We start from the raw sequence: 20,533 nt of genomic DNA on the forward strand, positions 1-20,533 counted from the left end.
GGAAGTGTCTTTTTAATGTCCTTTGTGTGGATGTCATGGAGATTGTTGCCACAACAGCAGTTCTTCCAAGACATCCCATAATGCAGCCTCACTATCTCACTATCTCAACCCACTTTAACAGCTGCTCTCCACTTTAATGTGTGTGTGTGTGTTTGTTTACATGCACTGTGTGTGTGTGGGGATTGTTTAAAAAAAGTGGGCTCTATTCCATCAGGAAGGAGGGGGAAGGAAAGAAAAGGAGTCAAGTCACTCGAGGGGAAAAGATAAAGAGGAGAAGAAATAGAGAAGAGGAAGAAACAAGTCGTTAAAGTCCCACAACAAATTTTAAGGGTGTTATTGGGTAACCTATAGCTATTGGCAAAGTAAACATGACAGTGAATACCAATAAGTGCAAGTGTTTGTTTGCTGTCATTTATAAACTAATGTGACGTGTTTGTCAAAGACTTCAACAGACTCATTTTCATGCGTGCTGTGAGAATTTTGTTGTTCAGCACATTAGCATAATCATATTTCAACAAGATGGGAGATATTCTCTGATAATGAGGCAAGTTTACTCTCAAAATCTGATGTGGTGAACATGCTCAAAACTCCAGCGCCGCTTCCCTTCACTTAGGGTAAAATTTGTGGTTTGAGGGGATCTGACATCACTATTTAAAACTTGAAACTCCCTAGAGGATGTCAAAACAATAGGCTGGAGGGTCTTGAAAATACATAAACCAAATTGTTTCAACACAACAAAGCAGTTTTACTGATATTAAGATAACTTGAAGCAAAAAAGTTGACCACACTCTAAATGCTGGGTTATTTTTTTAACCCAGATGCTGCGTTCAGCCCGTTGGGTTGTTTTATTGGGTTATTTTTAACATTTTTACCCAGGTGCTGGGTTATTTTTTTAACCCAAATGCTGGGTTCAACTTTTATTGGGTTATTTAAAAAAAAAAATTCTGTAACTAAGCTGCTGGGTCTTTTTTAACGCTGGGTATCTCCTTTGAGTCCTCAGGAGATACTGGTTCTCAGCCCTGCTGATTTGGTGCACTTCATCACCGAAATAAAGGTTTGTATACATTTTATTTCATTTATAAAGTCTTTAAGCTGGTCCTTTGCTGGTTTAAGCTGGTCCTTTGCTGGTTTATGCTGGTCCTTAGCTGGTTTATGCTGGTCCTTTGCTGGTTCATGCTGGTCCTTGACCAGCAACATGACCAGCAAAAACCAGCAAAGGACCAGCTTAAACCAGCATCAAAACCTACCTAACCAGCATTCCAGCATCAAAACATACCTACCAGCATATGCTGTTTTTTTCACCAGGGTAGTTGACTTAGTTATTTATAAAATAACCCAGCATGTTTGGTAAAAACATTTAACCCAACCAGCTGGGTCAGAAAGGACCCTTTTCACAAGCCTGTGATGACGTGTTTTAACGGTCATCATCATAAATCCTTCAAACTTTTTTATATTTTGATTTTTAAAAATATGTATGTGCATTTATAACACATAACTATGCTTTGTATTATACCACCTTTTCATCAAGTTACAAAAAAACTAGTTAACGCTATGCAAGGGTGTGTCTAATGCCGCGTCTATGGGAAGGACAGAAAACTTGACATTGCTCTCTCTTCTGACTGCCGATATCAGTCTCTCTCATTTTTTTTCCTTTGATTGAAAGTCGTAAAAACACTGTCGTGTAGTTTTTCTTTTGCTATTTGAGCAAATGGGAATGCAAAAATATGTTTGCGGTACTCTTCCAACACCAGCATAAGGCTAAAAGCAGCCTAATGTTTTCAGTATGACTTCATTTGTGTTCAACATGATAATTTAATAAAAAACATTGTAAGTTAGCTACTAATGCTTACATTTCCTTAGTTATTCTAAAAGCAGCTACAGAAAACGAGTAAAGAACATTTAGCCTATGTTATCAAAGAACTAGCCTGCATAAACTCAGGCTAGGCTAGGCTAGATCGATTTCAAAAGTGATCGATTTCAAAAGTGAAAGTAAAACCAGAAAAACAGCGCGCATAAGAAAGCGATTGCACGCTTTCGCGAGAGTCAACAACTGCATGCAATTACAGATTGCATGCTTCCCACCCAAAACACCCCCTCCCGCTCACCGTGATTTGTGCCTTTGTGTTTATATACCAGCCACCTCACGGCAAGTTTCTAAAGTGCCTCAGAAGTGGCTCTCTGCACTGCGTTGCTAAAGTTAGGCGGATAATAATAATAATCGTTTTGGTATCGTCAAAAGCATCAGCAACAGGCGATATCTCTGACTATCGTCGATACACGGTACTATCGTCTGTCGGCACAACCCTAGCTGCTAAATTATTTTATTTTACTGTTCCTATTTTTATATGTACTCTTTTTGAATGAACTACTATTACTTATTTGAACAGCAGAAGGACTGCAAAAAATATCAGTAAAAATAAAAAGGGTTAATACTGAACCTTGTGGAACACCTTTGTCATAACTACACTCTTATTGACGTTATCAACCTCATATGCTGAACACACACACATGAGTATGTGAGCAACACTTCCTTAGGACAACATGTGACACACAAAAACAGTGTTTATCAAAGGAAAAGGGCTATAAAGAACCTTTCACAGTTTAATGGTTTTCTAAATAAAGCAATACAGCCTACACATATTAAATAAGAAAATAAAAACATAAGCACCGACAAAGAGGAAGGAAGGAAGGAAGGAAAGAGAGACTTACTCTGCAATAGTCGTCAATAAAACGTAGTCTCTTCATGGCCACGTCTCTCACATGACTTCGTCGGAATAGGATTTTGCCTTTAAAATAAAAGGTAGAATTAAATATGAAATACTTCACAAAATCATTTTATAATAGCAGTATGTAATAACATAATGTAATCTATAATAACATTATCTAGTTTCCAAAAATAGCTTTTTGTTGAAAATGCAAGAGTGGCTTGAATGACAGCTTGAAAAGCAGTTAAAATGCATTAAAAACTGATACACAAATATGTTGCATTATATTCAGTGTTTTACAGAAAGTGTTTGTTTATTATTTGACATGATTGCTTTAATAAAATAAAATAATAATAAAATGAAATTAAAAAATATGCGGCTTAGATAACTATTTCTCATATGTTGACAGGGCAAGTAAAAATCAGAAGTACTGGCCCCAACTAGATGGAGAAACAAAATCTTTATTGTTTAAATCCACTGCATTTTAAAATAGCCCTTAAGAAAATGTTTAGAAACATGATACACAGAGCAGCTACTGAAGAGAGATGCCATGTGTTCTCCTTCAGATCTGGAACGTCTTAATCAGATTCAGACATTTGGAGGAGATAAGATCACCACGTAGCACCAAGCTCCAGCTGTCATGCTCTCTTGTCTCAAGCTGTTTACGCTCAAGAAAACACTGAGAGATACTCAGCATTGTGCAGAATCAACAAAATCCTTCTGATCAAAAGCTTTATAAATCAACCATGGATTCACCTTGACTTGTTCAGTCACATATTCTACTATTACTGTATGTGCCTCCTGGTGTAGATATAATTGATGTAGAAACAATTTCAGTCAAAAATTGCTAGTAAAATTCACAAATAATAATTAAGGTGGCAAGTAACACAATGAATTTACTAGTTCTTAGTCTGTCTGTTAACTCTGAAATTTAACATATACATTTTTAAGATATAAATATGTGGCCCTGGACCAAGCTGAATAAATAAGCTTTCCAATATCTGAAAATCTGGAATCTGAGGGTACCAAAAAAACCCAAATATTGAGAAAATCTTCTTTAAAGTTGTCCAAATGAAATTCTTAGCAATGCATATTACTAATCAAAAATTAAGTTTTGATATATTTACAGTAGAAAATGTTCTAAATGTTCTAAATATCTTCATGGAACATGATCTTTACTTAATATCCTAATGATTTTTAGCATAAAAGAAAAATCAATAATTTTGACTCATACAATGTATTTTTGGCTATTGCTACAAATATACCCGTGCTATCTAAGACTGGTTTTGTGGTCCAGGGTCACATATCCCTTCAAGGAAATTTGGGCCAAAATACAGAGGCCCACAAATCTTTAAAGGCATAGTTCACCCAAAAATTCCGTCATTAACTATTAAAAAAGGTTCAAAAATTCACTCATGCTCCAAAAAAAAACACGATGCATTAAGAGCCGGGAGATGAACACTTTTTGAATTTGAAGATCAAGGTAAATTATACTTAATTTGTAAAAAAAAAAAATGATCAACAAAAATTTGGATATCTTCAACTTGTTCAAAAGTTTTCACCCCCGGCTCTTAAAGCTGTATGTTTCCTTCTGGAGCATCAGTGAATGTTTAAACCTTTTTTAATAGTTGTGTTTGAGTCCCTCAGTTGTCCTCTGTGTGAAAAGACGGATTGCAAAATCACAGCGTCACTGCTGGAAAGGGTTCAAAAATGCAAAAAGATGCTGGAAAACAGGACCTGGAGGACTTTTCTGAAGAACAGTGCTCAGTTTAACTGTTCAGAACAAACAAGGGACTCATAAACAAATATCACAAAACAAAAAAAACAGTTGTAGATCATTTAGATAACCACACACAGTATTAAGAACGAAGGGTTCCCACATTTTTGAAGGGGGTTATTTTAATAATTTCAGCTAAACATCATGTAAACATCTTTTATGTAAAATATCATACTCAGGACAGTACTAAATAAAAAATACTGTAACTTGCATTTTGTATGATCTCTCTTATTTTGTTTAAATTATTCACATTTTCACAGATTCTGCAAGGGTTTCCAAACTTTTGCATGCCTCTGTAATATGTGTATAGATAGAAATCTAATCTGTCCCTCTTTAAAGTCCCAGTGGAGCCTAACAATCAGACTGGAATTAAATAGAGACAGCCCATGGATTTAATGGTTTGACACTTGACACCCTATTATTCCCTTACAAATGCTCTGAATGATTTTATAATCCATTTAATATTCTAGTAATCTGACCAATTACATTGCATCCCAGTAAATAATCTAATGGAGCCAGTGATAATCTCAGCTAGTGTGTTCGTATTGAAGGATGTGAGAGCAAATAGACAGAATGAGAGGGACGGCTGGAAAACAAAGAACAAGAGAGACACTAAATGTCCAGGGAATAGAGCAGCCGCATCAGCAAGCCGGGAAAACGTGTCTCGATCTCTCTGTGTCTGTGTCTCGCTCTTCTCATTTTCTTCTTATTGATGGCTTTTGTTCTCCCGGTGCTGCTCATCTCAATGACTCGTGTGCCTGCTTCCTGCATGCGAGTAAGTCAAGAACGGAAGCACGACCCTGTCCGAGCATAACTATGACTTATCGTGGACAGATCTGCTGACGCCATGTATTTGTCTGTGTGTTTGTATGTGTGCAGAGGAGAGGAAGGGGAGGACAAACTCCTCCTAAAATCACCTGGAAGAAAAGGGATAATCCTTTTTTTGGGATCTTTCTGCCCTCCCTCGATTGGGAACTTGTCGAGAATCTGCATCTGTGGGAAGACACAAGAAACACATCATGTAAACGATTCAATTTTTTGTGATGATGCAATTTGGACTGATGAATTCAATTTACTAACAACATGTTTTGATTTAGTGTATTAGGAAAAACTCACGAAGCAAAATGCTGTTTATGTCTAATGAAAAATGTCATGATCTCTGTTTAAAATCTGGGCTCTTGTTTCCTGAAAACCCAATCATTTTGTTCGGTTTATTTTCCGTAATTCTCCACATTTGTCCCTTTTGGGCTTTTGAAGTACAAACAGCTGCAGATTATTTCTAAGTATCCCACAAACAAATGTAAATCTCAGTTCTAAGAATTAAAAACATCTACGGGAAACCAGCAACAGAAGCTGGGAGATTCTTCATGAGCGGCTCCCATGCAAATGTGACCCTGCAAGAGCTCTGACTGGAAACTCCCGGTGGGCTGTGCTCATTAGTAAGAAACATTTACAAGAACTGAGAGAGTGAGCAAAAGCTTAGGAGTAGCTGCTGTGGGAACCAAATGAAGAAGAGAAAAAATGATGAGGAAAAGACTACAAGGTTAAAGAAACTCTACATGAAAATTAGTAATAATAAAGCCATTTGATAAAAAAACATATATAAACAGCACATTAACAGAGGCAGAGCTGTAGCGAAAAAGATTCAGTGGTGATCATCTGTTTCCTACCACTAGAATCTTTGAAACCCTCACACCTGGGCTCACCGTCACCTGGTGGCTTTAGAAAAAAAGCGAATGGTGAGCAACATGCATTTAAAGTGGTAAATAAGATGTAAGTGGAATGTGTCAAAGCCATTTTTATGTGCCAAACTTCCTGCTTCAAGCAGGTGGCGCTATGACTATAACTGAATATTGGCATGTAGATGTCTTCAGGCCAGGACTTTTATCAAACATATGAAGTTTGGTGCAGACTGAACATGGTTTGTTTGAGTTAGTGTAAAGCATGACATATCCTGTTAACAACAGGAAGCGAAGTGGGAGAGAGAGATGGAGGCGGGATCGGGAAAGGTCCTCGAGACGGGATTTGAACACGGGACACCCGGAGCACAGCGGCACTGTATGTCGGCACGCTGCCGACATCGGCGCCAACAGATCTTCACAACTTAACATTGCAAAGGCCTTTAGAGTAGACTGACCAAATATAATGTTAATGTCATTAAATCTCTATGAGAAGTTTGTTACAGCATAAAACATGCCACTTCCTGTTGCCACCAGGTGTCGCTATGACTATAACTGAATATGGGCATGTGTTCAGGACAGGGCTATTATCAAACATGTGAATTTTGATGCAAATCGGACATTGTATGCCTAAATTCGAACAACTTCCTGTTTCATGGTGAAACATCAAAAACGCTTCAACGAAAACTCACAAAGCGCTTTAGATTACACTCACCAGATTACACTTTGTACCGACTTTTTTGTAGGTATTGGCGTGTTACATGTGTCTACCAAATTTTGTACACGCATGTGAAACATAGCTTTCAACTTCGTTGAAATTTTAATTTGGCGTGTGTGCAAAGTTTCATGATCTTTCGAGCATGTTTAGGCCCTCAAAAAAGCGATTCATTTTGGAGAAGATGAAGAAATTGAGCAATTATTATATGGTCCTTGCACCACCAAATGTGACTCAATCAATCTGCAAGTACAGTTCTTTTTAATGAGTAAGTCAACCAATTGGTGAATCAGACTTAACTGAACACTGGAGGAGTCACTGGTCTGAACCACTGAATCAGTCAGACAACTCACTTCCTCACTGAACTGGCTTGGATTGTTTGCTCGCTCACTGAGCCGAAGGTTATGACGTCTGATTCAAAATGAGCCAAAAACTATTACTGTGTTTTTTTTAGTCCAGAAACTAATGTTAATTTGCTTATTTGTAAGGTTAGCAAAACATCAGTCTAAGTAACCTGTCAGGTCGGTAATTTTACAAATCCAGTCAACTCAAAAACAATATGCTGCAGGAAACATTAGCCCCTTTCACACATAAAGTCTTTAATGGTAAATTACCGGTAAATTACGATTAAGAGATCATGTGTGAACAGGACCTTTTCAAAAATACCAGTAAATTCATTCTGGCAATCCGACAGTATGAGAAGTTGTAACATTACCAGTAAATTACCAGTAATGTGCTCTGTGAACACAGAAAGACATTACTGGTATGAGCATGTACAAGTTCAGAATGCGCTAATGTAAGCCTGGGCCAATCATAACATTCTGACACAGATGTCACATTAACTCCGTGCTGTGTTGTTTGGTTTGAAGTTGTCTAATATGATGTCTCTGGGCCAAAAGCAGCTGCATGAACATGAACATTTGACACAAAAATGAAAATATCAACAAAAACACTGACAGTGTATACCCGTCCATGTTTACAAATGTTGTCACCGAGTTCACTGGTATTTTGAAACTGATGTGGGAATAGTGCTTTACCGGTAAAAAGACAGAACGTTGTTGCTATTTTTGCATTTACTGGTAAAGTTGTTCCAGTAATTTTACAGCAATTCACTGGTATTACTCTGTAAAAGGGGCTATTGTTATAATCTTTGAAAATACAATCTTTAGATTTAGAATCTTTAGAGTTTTCAGATTCTGTACATTTAGAATATTCAGCTTTAGCAGACCAGAAAAAAAAACTACAGGAAAATTCGAGCTAAGAGACACATTTAGAATTTTGTAGGCTATCTTTCTCATTCTTTTGTCTTTTTACTGTCTTTCTAACTGACTTTTCTCTCCCACGAGGCCTGTCAGAATGTCTTTTCTCCTGGTACAACAAGGTCAGACTGTGGAGCGAGGACACACCAGATGTGCAGCGTCTTTCGCTGTTTCTGCTGGACTTGCTGAAATATCTCCCCCAAAACCTTCTTGGTTGTGCTTTTGCATGAATCCATGGCACATAGGGAGAGGGGTAATGGAAATCTGAGCCAATCTGTAATTGAGGACAGACAAAGATCACATACACACATGCAGCCAACCCCTGTGTTTACATATGTGGGGTCAATGCAAGCACAGTCACCGATGCACACTGATAGGGTTGTGAGGATCTGGGTCAGATGGCATGAAGAATTGAAGGATAAAAACAAACCACGTCTCACAGATGTTTAACATCTTGCGCTTTTATTTTCCCAAGATCCTGAACTTATTCTGCTGATAATATCACAATTTTTGTGCTTTTTGCAGATTATCTGAGTCACTCTCAAGCACAGAGCAGCTACAGACATGTATGTTTGTCATTTTTTAAAACATTTTTAAGCAGATGTTGTTTAAAATGAACACTACCAGTAAAAAGTTTAGAATCATAACTTTAATTTACTCTTAAATTAAATAATTTACTCTTTTTTTTTTTTTGTGGAAGCTTTGATACACCACCATTCAAAAGTCTGAGGTACGGTTGGATTTTTTTAAAGAAATTAATACTATACATTTAATTTATTTTAAGTTTTTTTTAATTCATAATGTGTGAGAGAAATTCAATACAATGCATATTTACACGATGAAAAGAAAATCACTTGCATGTGGAACTCTGCATGAGGAAAATGATGTGAAAACGAGGGGCAAAAAAATAATGTGAAAAAAGGAGGGGATCGAAAATCAAAATATTGAAAAGAAAAGAGTGAGATGGAATGCAGAAGGAAAGACATAATGAGGAAATGACATAATGGAAAGGAAAATGATAAGGAAGATAAAACAGGATAAATAACATCACAGTGAGCAGGAGAGGTTGGAAGAAAAGAGGAAACGTTAAGATGTGAGTGAGATTGAGAACCGACTGAACAAGGAGAAGTTGCTGTATTTCCCAACCAGTGAGGCACCTGGAAGATTTCCTGAGTCTCCATAGCAACAGGGGGCGGGGAGATCGGAGAGCAAGCCAGTGATTGGATGACAGGGTGTGTGTGGAAGAGAATGGATATGAAGAATGGACACACACACACACACATATATCTATACCAACAACTCTTTAGATACAGGGTTTGTATTCAGTCTTCTGCAGTGTCGTATCAGCTCTTATGTGTCTTTATAATTAAGTTATTAGAAGTGAAGAATATAGAGTATTATTACATGGGTGATATATATATATATATATATATATATATATATCTGGGGTGATTTTTTATCTATTTATTTATTTTAGATCATTTTATATGTCACCCTTGACCACAAAACCAATCATAAGTAGCATGGATATATTTGTAGCAATAGACAACAATACATTGTATGGGTCAAAATTTTTTTCTTTTAATGTCAAAAATCATTAGGATATTAAGTTCTAAAGATCTTGTTCCATGAAGATATTTTGGAAATTTCCTACTGTAAATATATAAAAATGCTATGCATTGCTAAGAACTTAATTTGGTCAACTGTAAAGGCGATTTTCTCAATATTTAGATTTTTTTGCACCCTCAGATATCAGATTTTCAAATAATTGTATCTTGGCCAAATATTGTCCTATCCTAACAAACCATGCATCAATGGAAAGCTTATTTATTCAGCGCTTATGTATAAATCTCAATTTATACATAATGTTAGCATTTTTGTACGTGTTGTATATATTGTGTGTATGCATATAAATAATTGTCAAAGAACTTGATAATAGACTCTTTTTGCAATTAAATAAATACATAAAAAGTCACTGCTACAATGCTATGCAGTTGTGAGGGGTTTCAGAAGTTGCTAGGCTTTGTTTGATAAAATAAATAAATGTTAATGTCAATAATAATAATTATTATCATTATTAAAAAAAGTTTCTAGAGTGACAGAGAGAGAGAGAGTTAGAAATCACTTATAAATCGATACGCCTAAAAAGTCACATCACAGAGCTGCACCAGCGGGCCTACATCAAATCCAGCTCCATGAAGTATCCTGTTCGAGATGAGAGTGATTGTAACTCCAGCAAAGGCAGAGATAAGTGTGTGAGCCACATAAACCTCATGATTAGCCCTTTCAAGGAGCTGCACCAGGGGGCCCTCCTGGTAAAACACAGCTGAAGAGTTTGAGGACGCCGTAGGAGAGCGAGCTCTGTCACGCAGCTCCATCAATGGGCTTATTGAAGTCAAAACTTCAATGCATATTTCATGACACTTTAAACAGTGCTTGCTGCTATGGAGCCACACTAGGGGGGGCGGCTCTGAACTATTAGTGCACTACTACAGTCTACACCTTTGTAATATTTCTCCCTTTAGAATACATTTTTTTAAGGTTTCTTGTACCAAATCTCTCCCCCATTCTGTCTTGCTCCTTTTACACAGGAGATGTGCATGTCCCGTGACCCAAATAACGGCAGTGGTCATGTGACTCCTTGCTATGGAATTGGGTTGCATGATGTCATAAACAACCAATTACACAGAGTTCAGTTTGTACAAATTTTGAGTTATTCTGAAGACATACGCTTCAAAGGAAAACCGTTTTCGAGAAGAACTGTGAAGTACTTAGAAATGAGTCAAACAGTCTCCAAAATGACTCGCTAAGTTTCAGCAGGGTGACAGATTTCCAAAAACTCACACACAGCATAATCCACCTGGAATCACAAAGAGTGTGCTCAGAACATCCGCTCAATAAGCTGCTTTTGCACAGAGAAATTACAAAATTAACACATTTCTGGGTGGCTATATATTTTTTTAATTAATATTCTGGTTCATAGGTTGATACAGATCTGTGATTTTGCACCTATATTTATAAAATAAGCAAATCTGGTTGGAGAAGTAAAAGTAATTGCATTTGAGTTGTCAAATTATATAGTGTTACACACAAGTTTATTTTTCACTTAGGGTTAGGGGTTTGCTCAAAGTATATAAGCAACAGTAATGCCTTAGCAAGCAGCACTAATAATCAAAGGTTCCCTGTTTGGGTACAGTGAAATAAACCCTTTGGCTTTGGTGTTTAAAACGGCTTTTAGAAACTGCTTTCAAGCTGATCTAAGATCAGCTCTTTCCCCTCCAAAACACTGGAGCGCCTGTCTTAAATCAAGGTAAAGGCGACTGGTAGCCAAAGGGTGAGAGTAGTTACACTGATCCAAGAACGCAATAAATCCCCTGATTACAGTATTACGAGCAGCTTTATTGATTCCATTTGAGTAAACAGTGTGAGAGATGAAGTAAAGCGCAAGAGAAAAAAAGAGAGAGAAAGGTTGAGAGAGAGAGCGAAAGCTGTTTTCCTTGAATTATTCTGTTGGCCAGAGCTCTGATTGACAGGACACACATGGATACAATTGCACACAATCCCAACAGCACCTCCACTGCACACATGAACACACACACATTTGTGGAACCTAATAGGGAGTGTGACTCACTCCAGGCCTGCACACACACACACACACATACAGGTTACTAATGGATAGTGTGAATCAAGTCCGGACATGCATTAGTGAGCACAGTATCAGGTTTCAGGAGACATATGTGCATTTGGACTGACAACACACTTACACACACATATACACACTCTATATATACAGATCAGGGCTCTTTCTGGTGGGATGCGAATCAGAAGGTTGTTCCGTGATGCTGAATGAGCAGCAGCCAAACACTGAGTCATCAAGGCATACTGACTGCCACACGACCACAGCAAGTGGAATTTGCTACAGACCCTCTGAAATCAACATTTTGTGGCTTTCAGTCCATTTGTGTTTCATTTGAGGGCAAATATATGCTAGTGCACTATGCACTGACAAAATTCACTTTTAGCAGACGGAGGCATTTAAAATTTACATTCTCTGGCGCAAAATCGGAGTGAAATTATTGATGACTCATCCAGAGCTACATACAGTACACTACGTTTTTAAAAGTTTGGGGCTGGTAAGATTTTTCAGTTTTTTTGAAAGAAGTCTCTTACGGTCGCCAAAGCTGCGTTTACTTGATAAAAAATAGAGAATACTTTGGCTAAAATTTCTCGTGGTAGTGTAAAAAACACCCTTTTTACCTTGTCAAAATCAGTCCTTTTTAGAGCGAGCCGTTCTGTTGCATGTTCATTTAAATGCTAATGAGCTCTACTCACCCCACGCCTCTTTTATGTGTGGTGCTGAGCCATAATGTTTACTTTAGCCGCAAAACTTGCTAACTAGCGCATTATTAAAAAAGACGATTTGCAAAGATGCATAAAAAACCCTTACACACACTTCTGCTGTAGGTGAAGCTGGGTCACGAATGATTTGCGCAAACATAGACATTTATATAGATCGTCAGGTGCATTTCTTTCAAAAATAAAGTGTGTTTTGCATCCAATGACCCCTTTAAAATATAAAATACATAAACACATAATCTTACTGATTCTGACTTTTGAACACATTTTTTTTTTTTTTAATCAAACGCTCTAGAATTAGAAAGTCCCTCCCTAACAGTCACAAATTTCTGTGTAACTTCTTTTATCTTAAAAAAAAAAAGTATATATATATATATGAAAGCAGAACTTTATGTGAGAATGGTTTTGCAATTTAAATAACACAAGTCAATGAAACAAAAAAATTGGCCAAGTGCAACACAATCAAATGTGATTTTGTCAATTGCTTGGTTATACTATATCCACAGTGAAATCTCACTGGTACAAAATCCTGCTCACATTACAGTTGACTAAACATCAAACAGGTTCTGATTGGCTGTGACTTTGTGTCGTGCCGTGCGGTGTTTTGAAGTAGTTTGAAATCTTCAATAAGTCATACTGAACAAATTGTTCTTTCATTCCCCACAACAACATGTTCTCTAACACCACATTATAGGAACAATCTAGTTCTGTCATCATTACACACCCTTGTGTAGTTTCAAACAAAAAAACATTTTTGAATAACTATTAAATACGAAATGCACTCTGACTAATTACGCTTTGTAGCAGAGTTCAAGCCTAACCCTTTGTTTACCAACTTTGATCTTTTTTGCGCTACCCAAAATTGACATGAGGTTAGTCTGAAACTGTAACTTTAACCAAACCCCATTAGACAAAGAGGGAATCCAGTGCCCTTGATGTGACCCCAAGACTGACCATCCGAGGCAAATCTGCAAAGATTACAAGAAACATTGTGACTTAATATCTCACAATGACTTTAAATCCCATAACTGTGACTTTTTTTCTCTTAAAAGCAACTTTATCTCACAATGTGACTTTATAACTTGCTGTATGACTTCAGATTTCCTAACTGAAACGCTGTTTGATATAAAAATCACAATTACAAGAAACAATGTGACTTATATCTTGCAGTTGAGACTGTATATCCTTTATTTCCCCCAACTGACTTTGTATCTCGCAACATGACTTTAAATTTCACACTTGCAACTTTGTGAGATATAAAGTCGCAATTACAAGAAACAATGACTTTATATGTTGCAATATGTCTTTCTATCTTGCAGTTACAAGTTAGATCTCCAAATTGTTACTGTGTTTCTCCTACTTGTGACTTTATTTCTTGCCATATGACTTTATATTACACAATTATAACTTTGTGAGATATAAAGTCACTGTTTTTTGTAATTGTATTTCTCCCCCTTTTGATGTTATATCTCTCAATGTGACTTTACATCTTGCAAAATGACTTTAAATTTTGCAATTGCAACTTGCTTGTTTTTTGTAATTGTGAAGTAACATCAAATTGCAAGACATAAAGTCACATTGTGAGATATCAAGTTACAGTATATCTTCAGTTGTGACAACTGTTACTGTACATCTTCCAATGTGACTACAGACCGAACAATTACGTCTTTATTTCTCCCAGATGTGCCTTTATAACACATAACATCACTTGTCTTGTTTTATTTTAAAGCTAATTTCACAATTACCTTTTTTACACAATTGCAACCAGCCTAGGCAGAGCTGCAAAGACCTCTGGGTTGTGAAATGACAGATTGTCAGATGTTCTATGTGTCACCAGAGATGCCTGATTCAACTTACGGGTCCATTTAAAATGAATCACACTCTGACACACAATTTCCCAAATGTGTCACGTATTCCTCACCTGTCTCTTCTTACATTTTGAGAGTGTGCCTGAATTACACACACACACTCTCTCTCTACCAAGACCTGAAACTAAAGAGAAGCAAGAGAGCGCTTTGGCATTGGCAAACAAATGAGTGACTGTGGGTGTCCACACCGACTATTTCAGCAGCATATGTAGGGCAGCCAGCAGCAGGTCGGAGAGCTTTGGCAGTCTCGTCTGCCCACACCCAGATTTAGCCCCCGTTCTCCTCACTCTCTCCATATGAGGAGCCAGAACTGGCTTGAACCCCAACGACAGCTCCACACTGACCTCAGATCAGTAATACAGCACCGCTACAGGTACGGTTGTGAAGACACAATCAGGGCACACTGTACTCTTATTGACTTTGGAACATGGACAGCACTGCAGGTGGCTGATACTCACTAGTGTAGTCTCACTGACACTGACCTGTGTTGAGTTGGTTGAATATGGTGTATATTCTGTAAAGATACAAGACAATGGCAAAGTCCGGTTGCACATTTTGATGCCACGATAAAAAAATCTGAGAGTTTTATGTACTCTGTCATGAAACCTTTTTTTCCACCTCCAAGTGGAATTAACAAATACATAAAAACGGTAACTGGAGATTTATATCTCATAATTGTGACTTTGTTTCACTTTACTGTCTTCTAATTTTGTCCTAAATATTTCAATTGCAATTTTGTTTTTTCGTAAATGCAGCTTTATATATTACAATTTGACTTAATATCCCGACTTTAAATTTTTTACTTTAAATTTCAGAACATTCCACAGTTGGATTTAAATTGCAGAACATTTTGCAGTTTGACTTTGAATTTCAGAACATTTCGCAGTTTGACTTTACATTTCAGAACATTTCGCAGCTGGACTTTAAATTTTAGAACATTCCGCAGTTTGACTTTAAATTTCAGAACATTCCGCAGCTGGACTTTAAATTTTAGAACATTCCGCAGTTTAACTTTAAATTTTAGAACATTCCGCAGTTTGACTTTAAATTTTAGAACATTCCGCAGTTTGACTTTAAATTTTAGAACATTCCACAGTTGGACTTTTAATCACAGAACATTTTGCAGTTTGACTTCACATTTCAGAACATTCTGCAGTTGGACTTTAAATTTCAGAACATTCCGCAGTTGGACTTTAAATTTAAGAACATTCCACACTTTGACTTTAAATGTAAGAACATTTCGCAGTTTCACTTTAAATTTAAGAACATTTTGCGGTTTGACTATTCATTTTAGAACATTCCACACTTTTATGGGATTATTTTTGTGCCAATAAGAATGAACGTAACTTTATAAAACTGAACGTAACTTTCCAAGAAACGATCAAAAATATGCCACTGCAAAAGAAGAAAAACACAATGAAAATGAAAAAATGAACTCAGTCGCACGAAATTAACATGCTCTTCAAATATGCTTCATTCTTTGTTAATGATTTTCAAAGAATCGTTTTCGCGAATCATGGATTCTGAATGCGTTGCCACAGCTTTCGCTTACGGTTCGCAAATTTTGGTTTGTTGTTTTGGCACAAACCTCTCGTGGGGGCGGGCTTAACAGCGATCTACTCTGATTGGCTAATGAGCTTTTGATGGACAGTTGCTCTCTGACCTGGAAGCACAGACGGTGACGTCAGTGGCGCGCATATTGGAAAGTTGTTGCGGTGTGCAATACGTCGTGCTTTGTTTATAGAAACTATCAGAACTGTTGCACACTGTACATGAATAAAACTTTTATCGATGTTATTGATTAACGTTACTTTAGCAACACAAACTTACTTCAAGCTGCCCTGAGGGACAAGCTGAGGTGGAAGATGATGCCGCTCCGTGTCTCTCCTGGGAGCTCATCTTTAGAAACTAAGAGACGACCGTAGGTGAAATACTAATAACATTAATACTTAATATAAACAAAGCACGACGTATTGCACACCGCAATATGCGCGCCACTGACGTCACCGTCTGTGATTCCAGGTCAGAGAGCAACTGTCCATCAAAAGCTCATTAGCCAATCAGAGCAGATCTCTGTTAAGCCCGCCCCCACGAGAGGTTTGTGCCAAAACAGCAAACGAAAATTTGCGAAGCGTAAGCGAAAGTTGTGGCAACGCATTCAGAATCCATGATTCGCGAAAACGATTCTTTGAAAATCATTAACAAAGAATGAAGCATATTTGAAGAGCATGTTAAATTCGTGCGACTGAGTTCATTTTTTCATTTTCATTGTGTTTTTCTTCTTTTGCAGTGGCATATTTTTGATCGTTTCTTGGAAAGTTACGTTCAGTTTTACAAAGTTACGTTCATTCTTATTGGCACAAAAATAATCCCATACACTTTGACTTTAAATTTAAGAACATTTCACAAATTGACTTCGCAATTTGTCTAAATCACAATGACTTTAAATTTCTTTATTGCAACTTTTTGAGTTGAATGAGTCATTGCAACTTTTTGAGTCGAATTATGAGATACGATGTGACTTTATTTTGCAACGTGACTTATAACTTGCAGTTGCAACTTTATATCTTCATATTGTTACTGTATATCTTATACCTTTTTAAATGACAACCTACTTCCATAATTATAATTACATGCAATTTAATTCTAAGGGACAGAAAGAGGTTGAAAAAATTACCATGAAATTACAACCACTTTTGTGCAAGAAATCTTGACTGATATTGTAAGTAAACTTCAAAAATTAAATGATACAGAGGTAACAGTAGGAAGCGGACCTTGAAAGATCCTCAAATTGAAAAAGAAACTCAGTCCATGCTTTGTTGAATGTCTACTACAGTGAGTAAGCGAGAGAGAGAGAGAGAGAGAGAGAACATGTGTGTATATATCAGTGTGTGCCAAAGGACTTCCCCTGGGAGAGTGGCAGTGCCCAAAGTAAGTGTGTGTTTCTGTGTGTGCGTGTGTGTGTGTGTGTGTCTACTGTAACCAGGTGCAGAGAAAACCCCAGCAAATCTGGGTCACCTGAGAAAACCAACACTTCATATACGCTGGACATATAAACGCAACCTGCTATCATTCCTGCCAGCGACATAATTACATATTCCACATCTGTACATCACAATGACTACATCCACACAGAAACAGTGCTTCAAAGTCAGACACATTTATTATTCTGAACCTCTCTGAATAATTTCCATGTTTTGTGCCAACCAGTCTAACTTCAGCACAGGGGATCAAACGGAGGGAAGTGCCTATCCCAGCGACAGTGTGTGTGTAAATTGTACAGTGAAAACTCCAGAGGGAAGAGTTTAAACAAACATAGTCCTCCCTTTCAGAGAAAGACTTCTACAACTAACTCAGTTTAAAGCTGGCTTCCCGTGCACACCCTTCCTTTTGGGGTTTGGTGTGAGTGTTTGGCTGAATTGTAGACCAAAGAGAGATCCATTTATTTATATTGGGTGACCTTATTCACATGATTTGTGCCACACAACTTAAATTACATTATCAAGTGACTAAAATATTCAGTAACTGTGTGGTAGATAAAAAAGAATTAGACGCTCCAGACACAAAAGCTGATCAAGTCAGAAGGAAGCAACATTACGTGTACAGTATTCTTTCCAGAGAAGGCAATTCTAGAACAGACTGCAACATCTGGCATGACAAAATATAAAGAAATAGCTTGAAACCATTTCAACCAATATTTTACTGGTATTTTACAGGTATTTTTATGTTTATTATATGAAAATAATTATTGCAAATAAGATTAGATGATGGAAATAAGATGATGGAAAGGAAATCGTAAATGATAAATTCGAAATATAACCTCTGTATTAAAAGAAACTTTTTTTTTTTACAATTTTAACTTTTTAAAAAATGTCAAGTGGTTAAACCATTGTAAAATATGATAATATTAAAAATATTTTCTATATGAAAATATTTTCCTAACACTTCGAATACATGTGAGTGTAAAAAAAAAATAGTTTTTTAAAAATAACATTTTTAGGGTAAAAAAATGAATGTATATTTTTATAAATATCATGTTTTTTGGGTTTAGTCAATTTAATTATATTATATAATTCAAAATATAAAATGAAATTACTTTTGAATAAAAAAAGAAGACAGTACTTGTTAAAAAGATGTCTAATATTATTTAAAATATATAAATATATGACAAATAAAAATAAAAAATAAAATAATATAGTATTTTAAAATAGTATTTCAAATAAATAAAATAGTATTAACATAATAAAACATAAAATAAAAACAATAAAAAATCAAATAAAACAAAAGTTTAAAAATGACATAGGATAGCATTTTAAATAGTATTTAAAATAGAATAAAATTAAAAAAAAATAATAAAGTAGTATTTTAAAATGGTATTTAAAATAAATAAAATAGTACAAAAATAAAAAGCATAAAACAAAATAATAAAAATAAAATAGTATAAAATTAAAAATAAAATAATATAGTATTTTAAAATAGTACTTAAAATCAATAAAATAGTATAAAAATAAAAAGCATAATAGTACAAAAATAAAAAGCATAAAACAAAATAATAAAAATAAAATAGTATAAAATTAAAAATAAAATAATATAGTATTTTAAAATAGTACTTAAAATCAATAAAATAGTATAAAAATAAAAAGCATAAAACGAAATAATAAAAATAAAATAGTATAAAATAAAAATGTAAAAAATATATTTTTTTTTTAAATAAAATAATAAATTAAATTAAATATAATATAATATAATATAATATAATATAATATAATATAATATAATATAATATAATATAATATAAAATAAAATAAAATAAAATAAAATAAAATAAAATCGTGACTATCAGTCATGCATCGTTGTCTCTTTGGTCTTGATTTGGCAGACAATAGTTTTTCAGATATTAATAATAATTTAAACTGCTTCACTAGTAAGTACTGTGGCATAATCCTTTTAGAATTTTTTAAGATGAAAACAGAAATAATTTAAGTCATTGTCTAAATAAATTCCATTTTAAATGTGACTTAATAGATCTGGGTCAAAAATTTGATTCACATCATTGACCCTTTCATTAAATAATTCCATTCGACCAACACAGAGATGTTTTCCTGACAAATTATTGCATGTAATTCAGTCATTCATTGCAGCTTGCATTAGTTCCTACTCTCAGTTGCCTACAATCTCTTCCAGAACAGCTTAGATGTTGTCCGCAGTGCTACTGAATGAACGGAAAGGAAGTATTTTACTATTTTTATTCTAATAGCTAACAGGCTGGTTTCAGTCGTATGGTAACTCAAAGCTTGTTTGTACGCCAACACAGACTCAAAGTCTATGAAAACATCAAAAGACATCAGAGAGGTGGTCAAAAGCCCACAGTCTGGCACCAACACAGAGAAATGCACAATAAAGCCACATTCAGACATGTGAGTACACACACAAACATGACCACAGCCACAACAGCAAACACATCAAAAGAGTCCTACTACATTACTACACCCAAAGTATCCATCACAACGCTGGCACATGCGTCCAGATCACAAAACTTTACATCAAAAGCTTAATAGTTTTGAAGGCTCTCCAGTTATGTTTCATTAAAGCATTCGACTTTGTCACAGATGTCTCGATAGGAAAAATAACAACAGAAACAAACTTAAACCAGCCTAAGCTGGTTTGCTGCTTGTAATTGATTTCAAAACCTGGTCAGGCTGGTTTACTGAAAGGTATTAGAGGGGTTTTGCACATTTTTCAGGCTGGAAGACCACACTGTAAAAAAAAAAACACAAGCTGTTGAGTCAACTTAAAATAATTTGTTACCCTGCAGCCTTAAAAAATTTAAGTTCAGTCAACTCAAATAAGTTTAGTCAACTTGAAATGTTAAGTGGTACTAATATGTGAGTTAACTAAACCAAAAATTTGGTTTGTTAAACTTAAAAGCTGGACTTGTTACCCAGCTGCCTTAAATTTTTAAGTTCAGTCAACTCAAATGTTTTGTCAACTTGAAATGTTAAGTTGTACTAAGCGAAAACTTAGATATGTGAGTTAACTAAACCAAAAATTTGGTTTGTTAAACTTAAAAGCAGGGCTTGTTACCCAGCTGCCTTAAAATTTTAAGTTGAATGAACTCAAATATCTAAGTGGTCACTTAGTACAACTTAACGTTTCAAGTTGACTTAACTTTTT

General features: G+C 35.7%; 1 protein-coding gene across 6 annotated transcripts in view; it reads right to left on the bottom strand.

Moving 5' to 3' along the window:
• The window catches only part of sh3pxd2aa (SH3 and PX domains 2Aa), a 125,234-nt gene that overhangs the window by 76,925 nt on the left and 27,776 nt on the right, over positions 1 to 20,533 (bottom strand). For all 6 annotated transcript variants that reach the window (XM_051137723.1, XM_051137645.1, XM_051137851.1 and 3 more), the window contains exons 3-4: positions 5,400 to 5,475; positions 2,710 to 2,786 (exon numbers count right to left, since the gene is read on the bottom strand). In XM_051137723.1, coding sequence (XP_050993680.1) covers positions 2,710 to 2,786; positions 5,400 to 5,475 — 153 coding nt within the window. The remainder of the gene's footprint in view (positions 1 to 2,709; positions 2,787 to 5,399; positions 5,476 to 20,533) is intronic.

This window comes from Labeo rohita, chromosome 1 (genome assembly GCF_022985175.1).
Source record: "Labeo rohita strain BAU-BD-2019 chromosome 1, IGBB_LRoh.1.0, whole genome shotgun sequence".
Classification (NCBI taxonomy): domain Eukaryota; kingdom Metazoa; phylum Chordata; class Actinopteri; order Cypriniformes; family Cyprinidae; genus Labeo; species Labeo rohita.